General features: G+C 56.5%; 3 protein-coding genes across 27 annotated transcripts in view; 2 read left to right on the top strand and 1 right to left on the bottom strand.

Moving 5' to 3' along the window:
* LOC129040033 (bone morphogenetic protein 8B-like) overlaps positions 1-17,607 on the top strand; it is a 36,703-nt gene extending 19,096 nt beyond the window's left edge. The window contains exons 2-7 of the mRNA XM_054493838.2: positions 451-640; positions 1,060-1,208; positions 9,128-9,322; positions 10,171-10,250; positions 10,759-10,869; positions 13,385-17,607. Coding sequence (XP_054349813.1) covers positions 451-640; positions 1,060-1,208; positions 9,128-9,322; positions 10,171-10,250; positions 10,759-10,869; positions 13,385-13,534 — 875 coding nt within the window. The 3' untranslated portion in view covers positions 13,535-17,607. The remainder of the gene's footprint in view (positions 1-450; positions 641-1,059; positions 1,209-9,127; positions 9,323-10,170; positions 10,251-10,758; positions 10,870-13,384) is intronic.
* On the top strand, positions 3,972-8,928 carry LOC129039965 (succinyl-CoA:3-ketoacid coenzyme A transferase 2, mitochondrial-like). Its single transcript, XM_054493662.2, is given in 4 exon segments — positions 3,972-5,080; positions 5,083-5,149; positions 5,151-7,077; positions 7,778-8,928. Coding segments are annotated over 3 exon segments (1,548 nt in total). The 5' UTR covers positions 3,972-4,269; the 3' UTR covers positions 5,821-7,077; positions 7,778-8,928.
* Positions 10,036-17,622, bottom strand: part of LOC129039973 (peptidyl-prolyl cis-trans isomerase E-like) — a 38,093-nt gene continuing 30,506 nt past the window's right edge. For 8 of the 25 annotated variants that reach the window (XM_054493695.2, XM_054493754.2, XM_063657393.1 and 5 more), the window contains 3 exons: positions 16,797-16,906; positions 11,316-11,450; positions 10,036-10,311 (listed from right to left, as the gene is read on the bottom strand). In XM_054493695.2, the coding sequence (XP_054349670.1) occupies positions 10,275-10,311; positions 11,316-11,450; positions 16,797-16,906 (282 nt within the window). In that variant the 3' untranslated portion in view covers positions 10,036-10,274. The other 17 variants (XM_054493721.2, XM_054493761.2, XM_054493713.2 and 14 more) reach the window with 14 other exon arrangements.

Genomic DNA, 17,622 nt, shown 5'->3' with positions numbered 1-17,622 from the left:
GCCGTCGGTTATGTCAGTTATGTCCCTGTCTACCAGGTTTCCCTGCAGGGCCGGGGCCCTTTTCTGCCTTGGGTCCAATGTCCATCTTCCCTTTAGCCTGGAAGTTCCCAGAGGAGGCTCCCTCCTCTGTCTCATCTCTGAGTCCCAGGACCAGCTGGGCCGAGAAGGGGCGCAACGGGAGTTCGGGGTTTGGAGCCTGGGGCCTGCTAAGCACCAGCCAGGTGCAGGGCTCAGGGTGAGCCTGGCTGCAGGGACTCTCAGCCCTGTCCACACCCTGGGACCAAGCCTGGAACAAACGTTTGCACAAAAGGAAGCTGGCCCCACCCAGGCCTCCCTGGGTCCCCTCCACCTTGACTGGTGGGTGGCTGGGGGCGGTGGCTCACACCAGCTCTGCCCCCTCCAGAGCCCGAGCCATTCCGAGTGCCAGCCCAGCGCTGCTTTGTCTTCTAGTGGAGCGAGACCGTGCCCTGGGCCACCAGGAGCCCCACTGGAAGGAGTTCTGCTTTGACCTGACCCAGATCCCGGCTGGGGAGGCAGTCACAGCTGCGGAGTTCCGGATTTACAAGGTGCCCAGCATCCACCTGCTCAACAGGACCCTCCACGTCAGCATGTTCCAGGTGGTCCAGGAGCAGTCCAACAGGTGCCTTCCCCTTGGCCCGGGTGCCCCCCCAACCCCCCACCTCACAGTCTCATGGTCAAGGCAGCCCAGCAGGGAGTGGGGGTGGGTGGAGCATTTCCCAGAGGACCCGAAAGAGACCCTCAAAGACGGGAAAGATGCTTGGCCCAAGCCCCCTGCACTGCGGGAAGAGCCCCAGCGACAGTCCTGCCTTCAAGTCCCTGTCCTGCCATCCTGGCTGTGGGGACTTGGACAGGTCACTGAGTCACTGAGCCTCAGTTTCCCCATGTGTACACCTCTGTGGGCTGAGGCAATGAGATGAGGCTCAGAAGGGGCGCAGTCAGAGTCAGGTAGGAGATGCTACGGTGACAGCCCCCAGCGGGCCCTGGAGACACGAAGGCAGCTGTGCTGGCCGCCGGTTAATTGTTCTTTCATGTCCACAGGGAGTCTGACTTGTTCTTTTTGGATCTTCAGACGCTCCGAGCTGGAGACGAGGGCTGGCTGGTGCTGGACGTCACAGCAGCCAGTGACCGCTGGCTGCTGAAGCGTCACAAGGACCTGGGACTCCGCCTCTATGTGGAGACTGAGGATGGTGAGGCTGGGGGCTCTGCAGGAGCAGCCCCTGGGGCTTCTCTGTGCCAGCACAGGCAGCGGTAGTGGCTTCCTGTGGCCCTGGGTGCCCGGCCTCACCAACTATGCCCGCTGCAAGGGTCACTGAGGTCCAGGGCACAAGGTCTGGCCCAGTGGGGATGCTCCCTCCTCTCCCTCCGCTTCCCAGGAAGCAGGCAGCTCTTCCCACGGAGCAGCCTCCACCTTGGGAGTTTCTGTCCTGGGAAGGGAAGGAGGGGAAGTGGCTGTACCCTCAGGCACTGAGGCCAGGAGGCTGGCTTTGAAGCCCAGCTTGGCAGTGCCCTGCCTCAGTGACCTTGGCTGGGACTTACCTTTCCAGACCCCGTCTTCTCTTCTGCAGGATGGGGATTCACGCCCTTGTTCATTCCACAGGTGACACTGGGGAGAGCCTCTTTTATGCCAGGCAGTAGGAATACAAAGGCCAAAGTGGGCACAAGATGGGTGTGTTTGAGGCCCAGCAAGGGGGCGCCATGGAGCAGCGGTGAGGGCGGGGGTCCCAGGGGCCATTCTGAGTCAGGGTAAACCAGGGCCAGGTGCTGGGGTTCTTAGCGTCGTTTATTTTATTTAATAGCAGTGGAGGACGACAGGATCTGATTCAGGTTTTAAAAGAGAACCCTCTGAGATGCCTCCCTCGGGGTGGAGCAGAGCTTCCCACCCTTTCCGTGGGCTGCACCCAATGACTTGCTTCCCGAAAGTGCGGTGTGGACAGGGCGTGGGGGACCTGACGCACAGTGCCTCAGCCAGGTGAGGAAGGCTCACTGCAGTGACTGGCACGGTGCTAGCATGTGCCCTGGGTGTAAGGGAGGGAGAAGGCCACTGAGCCGCAGAGGGCCCCCTCCGTGAACCCAAAACCCCAGTCCAGCCATGAGAAAACCGTCAAACAAGCGCAAAGAGAAGGGCTTTCCGCGGAATACCTGACAAGCGCTTCTCAAAACTGCCAAGCTCATCAAAAAAAGGGAAGGTTGGGAAATTGGAGGAGCCCAGAGGCACCTAAGAAGACCAGCTCAGTGCATGTGGGGTCCTGGGTGGAGTCCTGGACCAGCAAAAGGGCATTAGGGAAAAGTTATGAAATCCAGATCAATCATGGTGTTTACTTAATAATAAGGTATCAGTACTGGTTCATTAGTTATGAGAAAGGTACCCTACTAGTGTAAAATATTAACATTTCCCAGAGGAAACTGGGTCCAGGTGTATGGGAACTCCTTGTGTAGTTTTTTTTTTTTTTTGAGACAGGGTTTAGCTCTGTTGCTCAGGCTGGAGTGCAGTGGCGCAGTCACAGCTGATGGTAGCCTCCAACTCCTGGGCGCAAGCGATCCTCCCACCTTAGCCTCTGTACTATCTTTGCAAAGTTTTATGTAACTATCAACTGTTGTAAAATTAAAACTTAATATATGCATAAAGTAAAGAATCACCTGACTTCAGTGGGGAGAGCAGACTGAGATGGACAAGAGTGAAGTCAGAGAGACGTGTGGGGGCCCCACAGTGGTCCAGGTGGGCGCTGTGAGCGACTTGTTGGTAGCAGTGGAGATGGAGAAAGATGAGTCGATTTCAGTGTCAGGACATGCTTATAGCTGGTGAGGAGGTGAGGGAATGGGAGGAAGCCTGAATGATGTGTGGTTGGAACCAGTGGATTTTTTTCAATAGGTTTTTCTTTTTGGGGAAAAGATAGATAAAGGGCAGGTTTGAGGTGGGTGGCCGAGGGTTCTCTTTTGGCTGGAATATTACTGAGCGCCCTGGGATGTTACTGAGATCACTGGTCCTCATGGAAATGCCATTCCAGGGACAGGTGAGCGTGAAGACCCAGGCGAGGGAAGTGCTGGCATGTAAGTGGATTTAAAGCATGGGATGGGACCAGGTCATCTAGGGAAGGAGGGTAGTGATGGAGAAGAAAGAGGGTCTGGCCCAGAGCCCTGGGACCTCCAACATCCAGAGACCTCACAAGGAGGGGCCACAGAGAGCCCACAGAGACCAGCCAGGGAGGGAGCAGGACACCTGGAGGATGAGGTGACCCAGACGCCAGAGTAAAGTGTTTCCAGAAGCAAGGGTTTGTCATTTGTGTCCTGCTGTGGGCGCTGAAGGCAAGAACAGAGAAGTGACCAAGGATTTTGCCATCACAGAGGTTGTTGATGACCCAAATATCCGTGGAGTGTGGGTCTGACTGAGGAGGTGGAGGGAAACAGGCAGTGGAGGCAGGAGACAGCTCTTTCTAGAACCTTTGCTGGGGAAGGGGAGCAGAGACATGGGCTGGGGCTGTAGAGAACCCGCGACAAGGCAGGTCCTTTACAGGTGAGGAGACGCCTGCACACTGCTCTGGTGATGCAGTGATTCTGTGCAGAGGGAAGAAAACTGCAAAATTCCACACAAGTTGGAGCAGGGAGCTGGAGTGGGGGAGGTGGAGAGGGCGGGGGGATGCAGAGGACAAGAGGGGGGGCCTCTTCAGAGCAGGGACCCTTCCTGATGGAAGTGAGGGATAGTGTCCCCACTGTCGCAGTGAGGGGTGAACCTGAGCTCTGAGGGGCTGTAGTGGGGCAGGCACTCACTCTCTGGGTTGTCACAGGATTAAAGGAGGGTGCTTGGCACAGAGATGCCCAGTGAAGGTGTTCATGAGCGTCGGTGTCACCCAGCGGCGCCTGCTCATTAGATACTTGGTGTCTCTAATGAGCTGGGGAAGCTGGGGGGAAGCTTGGGCGGGGCGGTTGGAGTTTGTGTCTGAAGCTCCACTGGGGCAGGAGGGGATCTGGCCGGTGTCCTCCACGCGGAGCCTGACCTCAGCTCTGTCCTGCGCCCGGGCCTGTGCGCTGGACACGGAGGACTGACTCGGGCGGCCCCAGCCCAGGGCGGAGCAGGGGAACGGCCCCTCCCTGTCGCGGGTCGCAGGCTTGGCCTGGAGGCTGCGCCTGGCCGTGGAGACCTGCTGGGAGGGAGTGCGTCAGGGCGCGGGCGCCCTCCCTGCTCTGTGACTCGCGGCCCGAGGCGCACGCGGGGCTCACACCGCCTGTCCTGGCCTCCGACCCGGGCCGACTATGGCGGCGCTGCGGCTCCTGGCGTCGGTGGTCGGGCGCGGGGTCCCCGCCGGCGGCTCAGGGCTCGCGCTGTCCCAGGGCTGCGCCCGCTGCTTTGCCACCAGTCCCCGGCCCCGCGCCAAGTTCTACACGGACCCGGTGGAGATGGTGAAGGACATCTCTGATGGGGCGACCATCATGGTCGGGGGTTTCGGGCTCTGCGGGATCCCCGAGAACCTGATCGCCGCGCTGCTCAGGACCCGCGTGAAAGACCTGCAGGTGGTCAGCAGCAACGCGAGCGTGGAGGACTTCGGCCTGGGCCTCCTGCTGGCCGCCAGGCAGGTCCGCCGCATCGTCTGTTCCTACGTGGGCGAGAACACGCTGTGCGAGAGCCAGTACCTGGCAGGAGAGCTGGAGCTGGAGCTCACGCCCCAGGGCACCCTGGCCGAGCGCATCCGCGCGGGGGGCGCTGGGGTGCCCGCCTTCTACACCCCCACGGGCTACGGGACCCTGGTCCAGGAAGGGGGCGCCCCCATCCGCTACACCCCGGACGGCCACCTGGCGCTCATGAGCCAGCCCCGAGAGGTGAGGGAGTTCAACGGCGACCACTTCCTTTTGGAGCGCGCCATCCGGGCAGACTTTGCCCTAATGAAAGGCTGGAAGGCCGACCGGGCAGGAAACGTGGTCTTCAGGAGAAGCGCCCGCAATTTCAACGTGCCCATGTGCAAAGCTGCAGACGTCACGGCGGTGGAGGTGGAAGAGATCGTGGACGTGGGGGCTTTCCCCCCAGAAGACATCCACGTTCCTAACATTTATGTAGGTCGCATAATAAAGAGGCAGAATACGAAAAACGAATTGAGCGCTTAACGATCACGAAAGAGGAAGATGGAGACGCCGAAAAGAAAGGATGCCAGGACGCGCATCATTAGACGCGCAGCTCTGGAATTTGAGGACGGCATGTAAGCCAATCTGGGCATAGGCATCCCCCTGCTGGCCAGCAACTTCATCAGCCCCAGCATGACCGTCCATCTTCACAGTGAGAACGGGATCCTGGGCCTGGGCCCGTTTCCCACGGAAGATGAGGTGGATGCCGACCTCATCAATGCAGGCAAGCAGACGGTCACGGTGCTTCCCGGGGGCGGCTGCTTCGCCAGCGACGACTCCTTCGCCATGATCCGAGGGGGACACATCCAACTAACCATGCTTGGAGCCATGCAGGTTTCCAAATACGGCGACCTGGCGAACTGGATGATCCCTGGCAAGAAGGTGAAAGGCATGGGCGGTGCCATGGACCTAGTGTCCAGTCAGAAGACCAGAGTGGTGGTCACCATGCAGCACTGCACAAAGGACAACACCCCCAAGATCATGGAGAAATGCACCATGCCGCTGACCGGGAAGCGGTGCGTGGACCGCATCATCACCGAGAAGGCCGTGTTTGACGTGCACAGGAAGCAAGGGCTGACGCTGACGGAACTCTGGGAGGGCCTGACGGTGGACGACGTCAAAAAGAGCACGGGGTGTGCCTTTGCTGTGTCCCCGAACCTCAGGCCCATGCAGCACGTGGCACCCTGATGGGACCCGGATCTGGTCGGGGAGGTGCGCTCCTCAGGGGTCCCACTGGGTTCCCCAGGGGACGTTGGTTACCGCAAGAATACATTTCCCCAGCGCTGGGAGGGGTTTGCTGCTGGCCTCCGACTTTCCTCCCTAGGTGAACTAGGTGGACTGTGCTCCTCTGAGAGCTGCGACTTTAATTAAAAACAAAAGGAAAACAGATCAGCTCCTCTCTGTGTTCCTCCAGCACTGCAAGGAAGGAGAGGAGTAGGGTGGGGGAGCTTCTTCAGGCCTGCCAAATGCAGGGCTCTGAACCGAGACCAGTTGTTAGTCCTCTTTCGCCACCCCCATCTCCCCCAGCCATACCCAGCCAGGCCCCTGCAATTTGCTGGGAAAGTATATGACAATCCTGGCTCTGACCCACCTTGCTCTGGGACCTTGGACAGTTGCTGCTCTCTCTGGGCCTTAGTTTCTGCTTCTGTAAAATGGGAACCCGGGATTAGCTGCTTCAAGAGTCCCCAGTCAGGCTCGCCTGGCCTGTGAGACCTACAGAGGGGTTCCCAGCACCCAAGGCAGGCCTGGCTCAGAGGGGCTCTGTGAGGGTCTGTGGTGTAACTGATCTAATGCAACATTCTATCCTGTGTCTGGGAGAACCCCCCATAAGACCCTTGAACACAGCTGCACAGAAACAAATAGTGAGGAAAGCCTGCAGGACTGACGGCCTCCCAGGCCCCATGGCAGGCAGGGCTCCCCAGGGAATCGCAGGACAGAGCTGCACGTGGAGCCAGGAGGGCTGCCCTGGGCCCCAGGCCGTCCCCATGTGTCAGCCAGTCCACAGAGTGCCACTCCAGTGCCCGGGCTGGTGACCGTCATCACCCCACAGAGGCTGCTCTGTTCTCTCCCCGTTGTGACCTCACTTGCCTTTTCCTCTGCGCCCCGGCTCTGTTCCTTGTATTTCTGCTGCTTCCCCATAACCTTGACTCACCGTGAACCAAGCTCTGCCCAGTGGATTCTCTCTGGGCCTCCCTGTCAGCGCCTGCAGCTCACAGCTTCCCTGTCTCAGCAGCTCTTGTCCACGCTCCTTTGTTTGTGGCAGGTGATGTCACTGGTCAAAGGTTGGTCTCTGGATTCACTGGTTGTTCAGTCAAGTGGCCAGCAGACACCGGGACTGAGGCACAGCTGCTTAAGGGCTGACCTTTGAGTGGGACTGAGGGTGGGGCAGGCAGTGTCCTTGACCTGTAGGGTGTACTGGAGAACTACGTAGGAATCAATACATCTGTATGTATAATGTCTGTCTAAGTGTATGTGCATCTGTTTATACAGACCCACATATATGCATGTGTGTACATACGTGTGTACATCTGTTTGTAAAGTGGAGGTGAAATGTGCTTTCGTGTAAACTGAACAACTGGCACTGTTTAAAGAGACAAGACAATGAGCTGGTAATCATGCTTCTGCGATTCAGTATCAGGAAATTTCACCCATGCATGGAGTGAAGAGGCTCCATTGCACTCCCATCTTTATCGTGAAAGCCAGGAAGTAACCTATGTATCTGAAGATGAGCCAATATCAAGTAAATTATGGTGTACTGCTCCAAGGGATTTTATACATTTGAAATGTTTATTTTAGAGACTTTTTTTTTTTTTTTGAGATGGAGTTTCACTCTTGTCCCCAAGGCTGGAGTGCAATGGTGCAATATTGGCTCACTGCAACCTCTGCCTCCTGGGTTCAAGCAATTCTCTTGCCTCAGCCTCCCGAGTAGCTGGAATTACAGGCACACGCCACGACGCCCGGCTAATTTCTGTACCATGTCGGCCAGGCTGGTCTCAAATTCCTACTTGAACTCCTGACCTCAAGTGATCTGCCTGCCTCGGGCTCCCAAAGTGCTAGGGTTATAGGCATGAGCCACGGCGCCCACCCTGTCAAGACTTTTTTAAACAGCAAACTTTTCTTTTTTTTTTTTTTTTTTTTGAGACAGGATCTTGCTCTGTCACCCAAGCTGGAGTGCAGTGGTGCAAACATGGCTCACTTCAGCCTCCCAGGCCCAAACAATCCTCCTGCCTCAGCCTCCCAAGTAGCTGAGACCACAGGCATGTGCCACCACACCCAGCTAATTTTTTTATTTTTAGTAGAGATGGGGTCTGTTTCCCAAGCTAGTCTTGAACTCCAGGGCTGAAGCCATCCTCCAGCCTTACCTTCCCAAAGTGCTGGGATTACAGGTGTGAGCCACCATACCTGGCTACTTGAAAGTTGAAAAAAAAAAACGAGGACTTCTTTGCTGGGCTGACAACTGTGTAAAACTTAAATGGACAGAATAGCCCAGAAAAATGAAAATGTATGGGAGTTGGAGGGGCTTTAAAATGGTACTTTTTCTCAAAACTTTATCATTGTTAACTGCTTTTACAATAGAAGGGTTATTGAAATCCAAACAAGTACAGGAGGATACACAGTTTTATTGGTGAGGCTTGGCATCTCCAGGGTTAGTTATCATGTTTTCAGCAGCATCCTCCGTCTGGAAGCAGCTGTGGGGGACAATCCCGTTTACAGGCTTCACTCCTCCTGGGGCTGAGGCCCAAGTCAGATCTCTGCTTCAGCCTTTTCTTTCTTTCTTTTCTGTCCATAAACCCAGCTCGTGCATAAGAACTTGGGCTCTGGAATGAGACTGCCGCAGGCTGAAACCTGGGCTCTTGGACTTGGTTCCAATGTCTCTGCTCTGCCTGGCATCTCCCTCGTGGGCATCAGGGAGACAGTTAATGCCCTGCTCTTGGGCTGTGCCCAGCAGAGCAAGCACTCGCTAAACCTGGCAGATGCTGCCACGAGCTGTCTCGGTGATAAATTTGACATTCACACCCCAGAAAGTGCGGGACGGAAGACAGAACACAGGCCTCGGGGTCCTTGGACCGAGGTGGGAGCGCTGGTTCTCGGAGTCACCGGCAGTAGGACTCTGGGTCTCCTGTGAAGTAGGAGCTGCAGGGTTACCGTAAAGACCCAATGAGGTGATCCGTGGGAAAAATCTTCAAACTTGTAAAACACTTCACAAATGTTATTATTTGTGACACAGCTGTCACTAATAACGCCGCCTGCGGCTCACTGAGGCCCTCTACCCCCCCCCCCACCTCCTCCAAATCTGCCCCCAGGAGAGATGTGGACTGGCTGGGGCTGGACCAAGGACTCCAGGCTTCAGATGTGGAAACTAAGGCTCAGCAGGGCCCCTTGGGTCCTCAGCCTCCATGCTCCTGGACCTGCCCAGGCCCCGGCAGAAAGACCCCTGCTGTGTCTGCTGCAGGGCCACTGCCCGTGAGTGACCACTCTCTCCTTTCTGTCTCAGGGCACAGCGTGGATCCTGGCCTGGCCGGCCTGCTGGGTCAACGGGCCCCGCGCTCCCAACAGCCTTTCGTGGTCACTTTCTTCAGGGCCAGTCCGAGTCCCATCCGCACCCCTCGGGCAGTGAGGCCACTGAGGAGGAGGCAGCCAAAGAAAACCAACGAGCTGCCGCAGGCCAATCGACTCCCAGGGATCTTTGGTGAGGGTCGGGCAGGCTGGGGCCGAGGCCCTACGGGCTTCTGGCTGAGAGAGACAGGGCGAGAACCAAGTGGTGGCCCAGAGCCCTCAGGCTCAGGTCGGTTCAAGCTGACGGCCACTCTCCAGGCCACCTTTCCTGACACCATCTTTGCCCTGATGCACCCTGGTGACCGGCACTCCAGAGGCCTGTCCTGGCTGTCCCTGCTGCCCAGAAGGCCCCCTCTCTCCCCCTGGCTCCTCCAGGTCTTTCTCAGGAGCCTCCATCAGAATCGGCTGCCCCTTCCCTGGGAGCCGCAGCCCCTCATGACCCGCGGTTGGGCCTGGGCACCCTGCAGGATCCTCGGCTGCTTATGCAAAGTTTTCTCCCCAACTGGGCCAAGCCCTTCAGGATCAGGGACAGGCCTGACCCAACCCCATGCCCTCCTTCCCAGGGAGTCGGCCCTTGACTGGCCTGGTCGTGAGCCACTTGAACCTGAGGAATGGGTGTGGCAGGAGAGGGTGGGCTGGAGTCACAGGGGCCCCCAGAGAGGAGGAGGCACAAGATGGCCGAGGGTCCTGCTGGGCTGTTTACTGGAGCATAAAGACGCTCATAGGCTGAAGGACAGGGGAGGACTGGGCACAGTGTCACTCTAGCCATTGGGAGCCATGGCAGGCTCTTGAGCTGGGTCATGGTACAAGCAGAGTTCCAGGGATGGGCTTTATGAGACCAAATGGTTTCCTGTCATTCATTTATTTGACAAATGTGCTCATCAGGGCATCCCCCACCCTGGTACCCCATAGTAGCTGCACACATAGTAGCTGCACACAGCAGGAACCCCAGAAAAGACCTTGCCCCTTCTGTCCCTGCAGATGACGTCCACGGCTCCCACGGCCGGCAGGTCTGCCGTCGGCACGAGCTCTACGTCAGCTTCCAGGACCTCGGCTGGCTGGTAATTGCTGACTCTCCTTGTTTCTCAAATGACAATCACCACCTGTAGATCAGAAGTGAATCTGTAGGGAGGACATAGAATCATGGGTGACTTCAATTTTCTTATGTATTTTTTTCTTCTGTGTTTTCCAAGTTTTCTAAAGTGAGAATATGGTGAGAAAGTTTTTTTTTTTTGTTCTGTTTTTTGTTTTTTTTAAAACCATGAAAATGAAGACTAAATCAACCAACTAAGCTGTCAGCATTGCCGCAGGGTAACTGAGACCTCCCTGCATCGGCTGCGACTGCAGCTCTGGGAGGCATGGGCAGGGGAGGGCCGGCTGGGGAGGGGACGCAAAGCGAAGACGGGGGATGTTGGGCCTGAGCTCCTGCCTAGCCTTGTCTGCTGGGGGTTCCTGGATGGATTCAAGCCTCTTGGGGGAGACGGCCCTGCAGGGCTGGAGGATGGGTGTGGGCCCTGAGGCTCAGGGAGGGGCACATGGATGGGACTCACCTTCTCCCTTGCCCCCCAGGATTGGGTCATCGCCCCCCAAGGCTACTCGGCCTATTACTGTGAGGGGGAGTGCTCCTTCCCGCTGGACTCCTGCATGAACGCCACCAACCACGCCATCCTGCAGTCCCTGGTCAGTACCGTGCCCATCCTGCCCAGCCCCCTGGGGTGGGGGCCCCTGTGGAGAGGGGTCTGGTCCAGCCGGCTGGGAGGGCAGTGAGGCCACCTGCTCCGCGTCTCAGGGGGCTTTGTCTGCACAGAGTCAGTAACGTCGCTAACTTCCCACAGCTCTGCAGGAACTGGTCCTCATACAGTCACACTACTACACGTAGACCCACACCCAAACATGGACACACGTGAACAGTCGTGTACACGTGCCTGTTCTATGCACCGAACAAACTCCTGTGGGACACTTAACGCACTTGTGTGCAGCGCTCAGAGGCACAGCACACGAAATAGATGTGTACACTGTGTGGGGGCTGTGTGATCTTAACACATGGGCCCTCGAATACGCTAGCAAGTCTGACCACCCATGGTATGTGCGCACAGTGTGCGGGATGTGCGTGTGCACTCACCCACCTGTGCCGCACCGCAGGCAGGAAGCGTCTAGATGGTGTGGCTCTCAACCTTTTGGCTTTTCCCCCAGTTTCTCTCTTGGCCGTCTGTGTTTTCTCTGGATCCCCTGGCTTTTGATGCCTCGGTGTCTGGGGCAACCTTAAAGGACAAAAGCAGGCTTCTGATGGGATTACTGGTGCTGCTCACTGTTGAGTGCTCTGCGTGTTTGCGGATTCTGGCACCGAGGCTTCCTTCTAGAACTTTTTACCTAGAATCCCAGTTCCTGGTATTGCACAGCCTTGTTTTCCTCTTAGGATGTTCAACGGTCATGCCTTGATCAGGCGCGGTGGTTCACCCTGTAATCGCAGCACACGAGCCCAGAAGTTCAAGACAAGCCTGGGCAACACAGCAAAACCCTGTCTCTAAATTAAAAATTAAAACACACACACACACACGTGCGGACGCAATGCCTTGGTGTGAGAGGAAAGAAATTACCAAAAGCTGCTCTGAGCCTATGATAATGCTTCCTTTCTGAGCAGTCAAATGGCATTTGCTGGACACCTGGAGCCGCCTCCTTGGAAAGGCCCAGGGGTGATGAGGATGCGCGGGGTGGCCTGGCCCAGCCACCCTTTATGCCGTGTGGTTCTCACGGCTGCATGTGTGGGAGGTACACGGGAAGGTGACTGCACCTGCAGCTCCCGGACTCCATCTCCTCTGCCCCTGCCCCTGCCCCTCAGGGGCTCAACTAAAGTGAGTGCTCACAGACTGCAGGGCAGCAAACAGGCACTGTGCTCTAGCGGAGGCTGTCGGTGGGCACGGAAGCAAACCAACCGTGGAGCTGACACCTCCTGTGAGGAAGAGCAGAGCAGCCATGCTGTCAGTGGAGTGAGACTGGGTCCGGCCTCTCCACACAAGGAGGGGCACGTCAGCAGCTGGAGAAGGAATGTTCCAGCAGAAGGAGCAAGTGCAAGGCCCTAAGACAGGAGCAAGCTGGCCCTAAGTTCAGGGCCAGCAGGGAGGAGGGGCTGGGTGCAGTGAAGGGGAGGAGAGTGGAGGGAGGTGATGCTGGGATGAGCAGGGCCGGCTCCCCTAGGGCCTGGGGTTCCCTGGGAAGGAGGGTGGATTTTATTCCAAGCAACCTGAGAGGCTGTCAGAGGTCTTTAGCAAAGCAGTGTCCTGGTCTGCGTCACCCTCCAGAAGGACCTTTCTGGCTTGGGGAGGCTGATGTTGGGGGGAGTGGAAGGCAGAGAAGCAGGGGATGAGTGAGGGCTGCTGTGGTCACCTGTCAGGTGATGGCAGCTCCACCAGGCAGGTGATCCGAGGCAGCACGGAGGTGGAGGTTGAGCCAGGGGCTGCTCTCAGGGAAGGGAGGAGGCGAGAGGAGTCATCCAGGAGGCCTCCCAGGCGGGAGCTATGATGTCAGGGCGGGAGGAATTCTATGTTCCACTGAGGCCTCATTAGACCCCAAGTGCAGAAGTGGGGAGGGGGGCAGGATCTGCAAGTCTGGAGTTCAGAAGAGAGGTCCAAGCTGAGCCTGGGGAGTGGAGAGGCGCGGGCACGTGCAGGGCCTTGAAGTGCTGAGGGCCGATGCAGTCCTCTGGGGGAAGGAGCAGCCACAGGAGAGGGGCCGAGGCCTGGCCTCCCAGAGCCTGGGGAGGGAGGCCAGGGTGTGGGCAGGCAGAGCCTCTAGGGGTCCGAAGGGCCGAAAGAAGAAAGTGGTCCTTCCACGTTCCCCCTCAGGGACCTCACTAAGGGCACAAACCTGGCCATGAGGTTCTCCTTCCCATTATCCCCAGGAGGAAGTCTGAGCCCTTGGCCTGGGACTTGAGGCCCCTCATTAGCACCCTGCCCACCTGCCCCACACCCTGGGGCTGCCATGTGTCCCTCCCTGGGCACTGTGGGTCACCACGGCTCCTGCTCCCAGAGTTCTCAGGACTGCTCTTATTCCTGTTAATAATTCTTATTATTGTGCTGCTCCCATGTGGCTTGGAGATGGCCAGGGCAGGGAGCAGGTGGAGCTGGGGCGGGGCTGGGTGGGTCCTCGGAGGAGGCCACTGGCCTCATGCCCCTGCCTGTGTCCCCTTCCTGGCCAGGTGCACCTGATGAAGCCAGACGCAGTCCCCAAGGCATGCTGTGCACCCACCAAGCTGAGCGCCACCTCTGTGCTCTATTATGACAGCAGCAACAACGTCATCCTGCGCAAGCATCGCAACATGGTGGTCAAGGCCTGCGGCTGCCACTGAGTCTGCCCGCCCAGCCCAGCTGCAGCTGCCCTTCTCATCTGGATCGGGCCCCGCAGAGGCAGAAAACCCTTAAATGCTGTCACAGCTCAAGCAGGAGTATCAGGGGCCCTCACTCTCTGTGCCTACTTCCTGTCAGGCTTCTGGTCCTTTCTAGGTACACCTCTGTGCCCCTCCCCTGGGGTTTGTGGCTGTCATCCTGCCCGACACTTTGGTGGCCTAAGGCACACAGCAGCCTCAGAGCCTGTGCTGACTGCACTGTCTGGAGTCAGCACAGAAGTCCTATCTTAGGACCTGTCAGACTGTGGCTGGCCCTGGATGGTCTGAGGTTGGCTGACCCAAGCTTTTCTCCATTCACCAGAGGGTTTAGGTGTGGGGAGAAGGGCTCTGCCTCTTCGCAGGTACAACACTGGCCATTTCCGGGCATAATTGGACACGCTCATGTTCTCAGCACAGTGTGTTCTGGGATTCTTCTCATTTGGTTCAGGGCGCAGTTAGCATATTAGAAAAAGAATAAGCTGGACATCCCCACGAAGCCACTGGGGATTTTTTTTGTTTTTGTTTTTGTTTTTTTTTTTTTAGACAGAGTCTCACTCTGTCGCCCAGGCTGGAGTGCAGTGGTGCAATCCCAGCTCACTGCAACCTCCGCCTCCCGGGTTCAAGCAATTCTCGTGCCTCAGCCTCCTGAGTAGCTGGGATTACAGGGGCCCGCCACCATGCCCAGCTCATTTTTGTATTTTTAGTAGAGACGGGGTTTCGCCATATTGGCCAGGCTGGTCTTGAACTCCTGACCTCAGGCGATCCACCCGCCCGGCCTCCCAAAGTGTTGGGAGTACAGGTGTTAGCCACCGTGCCTGGCCACTGGGGATATTTTATGTCGTGTATTCCCTTGCCCTGGGCCTGCCCCTTCTCCTGCGTGGGAAAGAGGTATGACTCCCAGAGGAGCAAAGAATCCTGGGGGCTTCCAGTTCCCTCCACCATCTCTACCACGCTGACCCATTTGGGGCTCAGCACTGAGACAGAGGCAAGACCAGCAGCTCCAACATGTGGTGTAGGCTGGCATAGAGCAAATGCCCCCGCAGCCTACTCCCCTTGCCCATGGCTCATGTCAGTCATCAACCTACGTACCTTTCCCACTGAACCGGGACAGGGCCTCCAGGCCTCAGCACAGAACTGCAGACAGCCACCACCAGGCATTGTCAATAAGACCTCAGTTCCCCCTCCTGCCCCACTGCGGAGCAATCCATTCCATCCAAAGCAGGGTGACTGGCGGTCTCCGGCCAGGCATGGGGCAAGGGTGGGGACTGCCAGTGTTTGCTTGTGTCTAGGAGTTATGAATAAGCTGGCCACCAAAATTGGCGTCACCCTGGGTGCCCACCAGCGCTGTCCTGTGTCTTGGGTCTGTGAGTCAAAGAAAAGGTCCCTGTCCCAGGGAGTGAAAGGCAGTAATTAGGCTGAGTTGGGTGGGGAGGTTTGTCTCAGCCTCTGCTGTTCCCGGAAACCGCTGTTCTCCCTGGAGCAGCCACTGGGAGTTGGAGTGTTTATTTGATTTCTGACTTGCTAAGCCTGTAATTTACCTGCTGGAACAGATAGAATCCAGCTCCCCAAACCATGTCATTAAAAGCAGATCCTGGGCCCGCCCCATCCACAGGCACAGCCCGGCAGGGTGGTTCCGCCTCCCCATGTGCCCAAGGATGCGCCTCTCTGGAGTTCACGTGCTGCACCCCCAGGGAGGGGTCTGGGGAGAGCTGGTCTGGCAGCCGGGGTGGAGGCTGGGGCCACGCTGAGGGACAGCAGCCCCTCCGCCTGGACCAAGGAGGGCCTCCGTGTGCAAGCGCAGAGGAAGAGACCCTCTCATGTACATAAAGGGTGGGCCCAGGCTGTCTGGAAGATGGTGAGTTCCCCACTAGTCTAAGGCTTCAAGCTCAGCTAGCAGGGATTGGAAGAGGCAATGGCCTGAGTGTTAGGAGACAGGTATTCTGGTTCCAACTCAGCTACTGACTTGGTGTCAGGACAAGTCCCCTTTCTTATTCATGCTTCAGTTTCTCATCTGCGACATGAGGACATAGGACTCTTTAATTCCAAAGGCTCTTCCAACCCAGAGAACCCGTCTGCCCCCATGACCTTCTCCCAGAGCTTGAGACATGGCCTGAGCCCCCGGCTGCCATAGGACTTGGGGCCTATCTGCCATTGCAGGACCTGATTTAACAGCTCTCTTCTTCCAATACTGGGCAGTAGAGTTTTGGAAACTGACAAATGTGTGGTCTCTTCAGTGCCCAGCGTGTAACCTGGCATGGTTTGGGTGTGCTAGGAGTTTGTGAAATGAATGTTTTCAAGACGCAAACGCTGCTACGCCCATCAGGTGTGCACAGCAGGCCTAAGGATCATGATGAGACTCCCTTTTTATGCAGCAAAGCACAAAGTGTGACAGTCGTGGCCTTCCTGGTGGCCAGACTTCTAGCAACTTTAGCCACCCACCAAATGACATCACATAGAGAAGGCCTCAGAAAGGGGGGAGGTCATATGGACACACAGCTGATGAAGGGTCAGTGCTCAGCTATCAAGGTCATCTTCTGGCCTGGTTGCCTCCCACAGCCCAGGATGCATTCAAGGCTGCACATCAGGAGTATAAATAAGGGTGGTCAACTCAGGCCCACTAGCTGCAACAAGTAGCCACTGACAGGGAGTCTGGGGCCATTCGGTGCAGGACAACCCCCAACCCAGTGGCCACCTTCACAACTGCAGCACAGTGCTGGCCTAATGCCAGGTGAGCGTGCAAAGTCCTGTTTCTTTGTCTTTATGTAGGGACCGGGTGATGTGCTTTAGAGAAATTCCCTACTATTTCACAGGAAAGAAGGCTGTGAAAAGTTAGAGGGCAGGTTTTGGAGCCAAGTCGACCTGGCATCAGGTCCTGGCTGCTTTTTTTTTTTTTAAGACATGGTCTTGCTTTGTCACCCAGGCCGGAGTGCAGTGGCAGTGTCATGGCTCACTGCAGCCTCAACCTGCTGGGCTCAAGCAATCCTCCCACCTCAGCCCGAGTTGCTGGGATGACAGGCACATGCCACCATACCCAGCTAATTTTTATATTTTTTATAGAAACCAGGTCTCACTATGTTGCCCAGGCCAGTCTTAAACTTTGCCCAGGCCAGTCTTGAACTCCTGAGCTCAAGCAATCTTCCTGCCTCAGCCTCCCAAAGTGCTAGGATTACAGGCGTGAGCCACTTACCCGGCCTCTGCCTCTTGTTAATTTGACCACATCATGTACCTGCTGTGCCCGTTCCTTCCTCTGTAGAAGAGGGTGCTGGTCCTGCCCTTTTGAGGCCTCCATGAGGGCCAAATGTGCCATGGGACACTTAGTGCCATGCCTGCGCAGACCTGTGGAATAAACAGCAATTCTGAGCAGGCTCATTTTAAAGGGACTTGCAAATTTGGGCCTTCCTTGTGTGCCTTCCTCATAAAACCCACTCCTCCCAGAATATGCTTGGAGGTGCTGCTGTATTTACCCTGAGAGCTGTGCTTTTCCTCAAAAACCTAAACATGATCATCTCTTGGATGAGGTGTGGCCCTGCACCCTCGCCTGCTCGTGGAAGGAGTCTGGGCCAGCAGTGACCCGCGTGCTAGGGTCTCTGCTGAGGAAGTGGCAGGTGTGCGGCCCTGCCCTGGCCCCGTAGTGAGTGTGGGGCCCACTTGTGCCCTCATGGGCAGCTGAAGGGGGAGCTTTCTACCCCAGGTTCCTTTCCTTACTGAAAAGTCTTGAGCAACAGTTACTGCTCTCCACCCCCTGCTTTTTAAAAAATTTTTTTTCTCACGTAAGAAAATGTTATCTGTGTGCTGGGGAAAATTTTGAAAATAACAAAAACCAGAATACAAACACCCATAATCAATCACAAAGATAACCACTGTTCATAATTCCTTCCAGTCTTTTTACTTGGCACATATACATTTGTCTTTATATATGACATATGGATATTTTACAAAGTTAGGATCCTACTCTATGCACTGCTTAGTGATCGGATCTAGTCAATGTATGAAACATTTCGAAAGTTTCTGTGATTAAATGTTCTTTGAAAACATAACTGTTAGCAGCCTTC

This window comes from Pongo pygmaeus, chromosome 1 (genome assembly GCF_028885625.2).
Source record: "Pongo pygmaeus isolate AG05252 chromosome 1, NHGRI_mPonPyg2-v2.0_pri, whole genome shotgun sequence".
Classification (NCBI taxonomy): Eukaryota; Metazoa; Chordata; class Mammalia; order Primates; family Hominidae; genus Pongo; species Pongo pygmaeus.
Note: the sequence above shows the minus strand (reverse complement) of the source record. Positions and strands in the feature narration are given on the sequence as shown.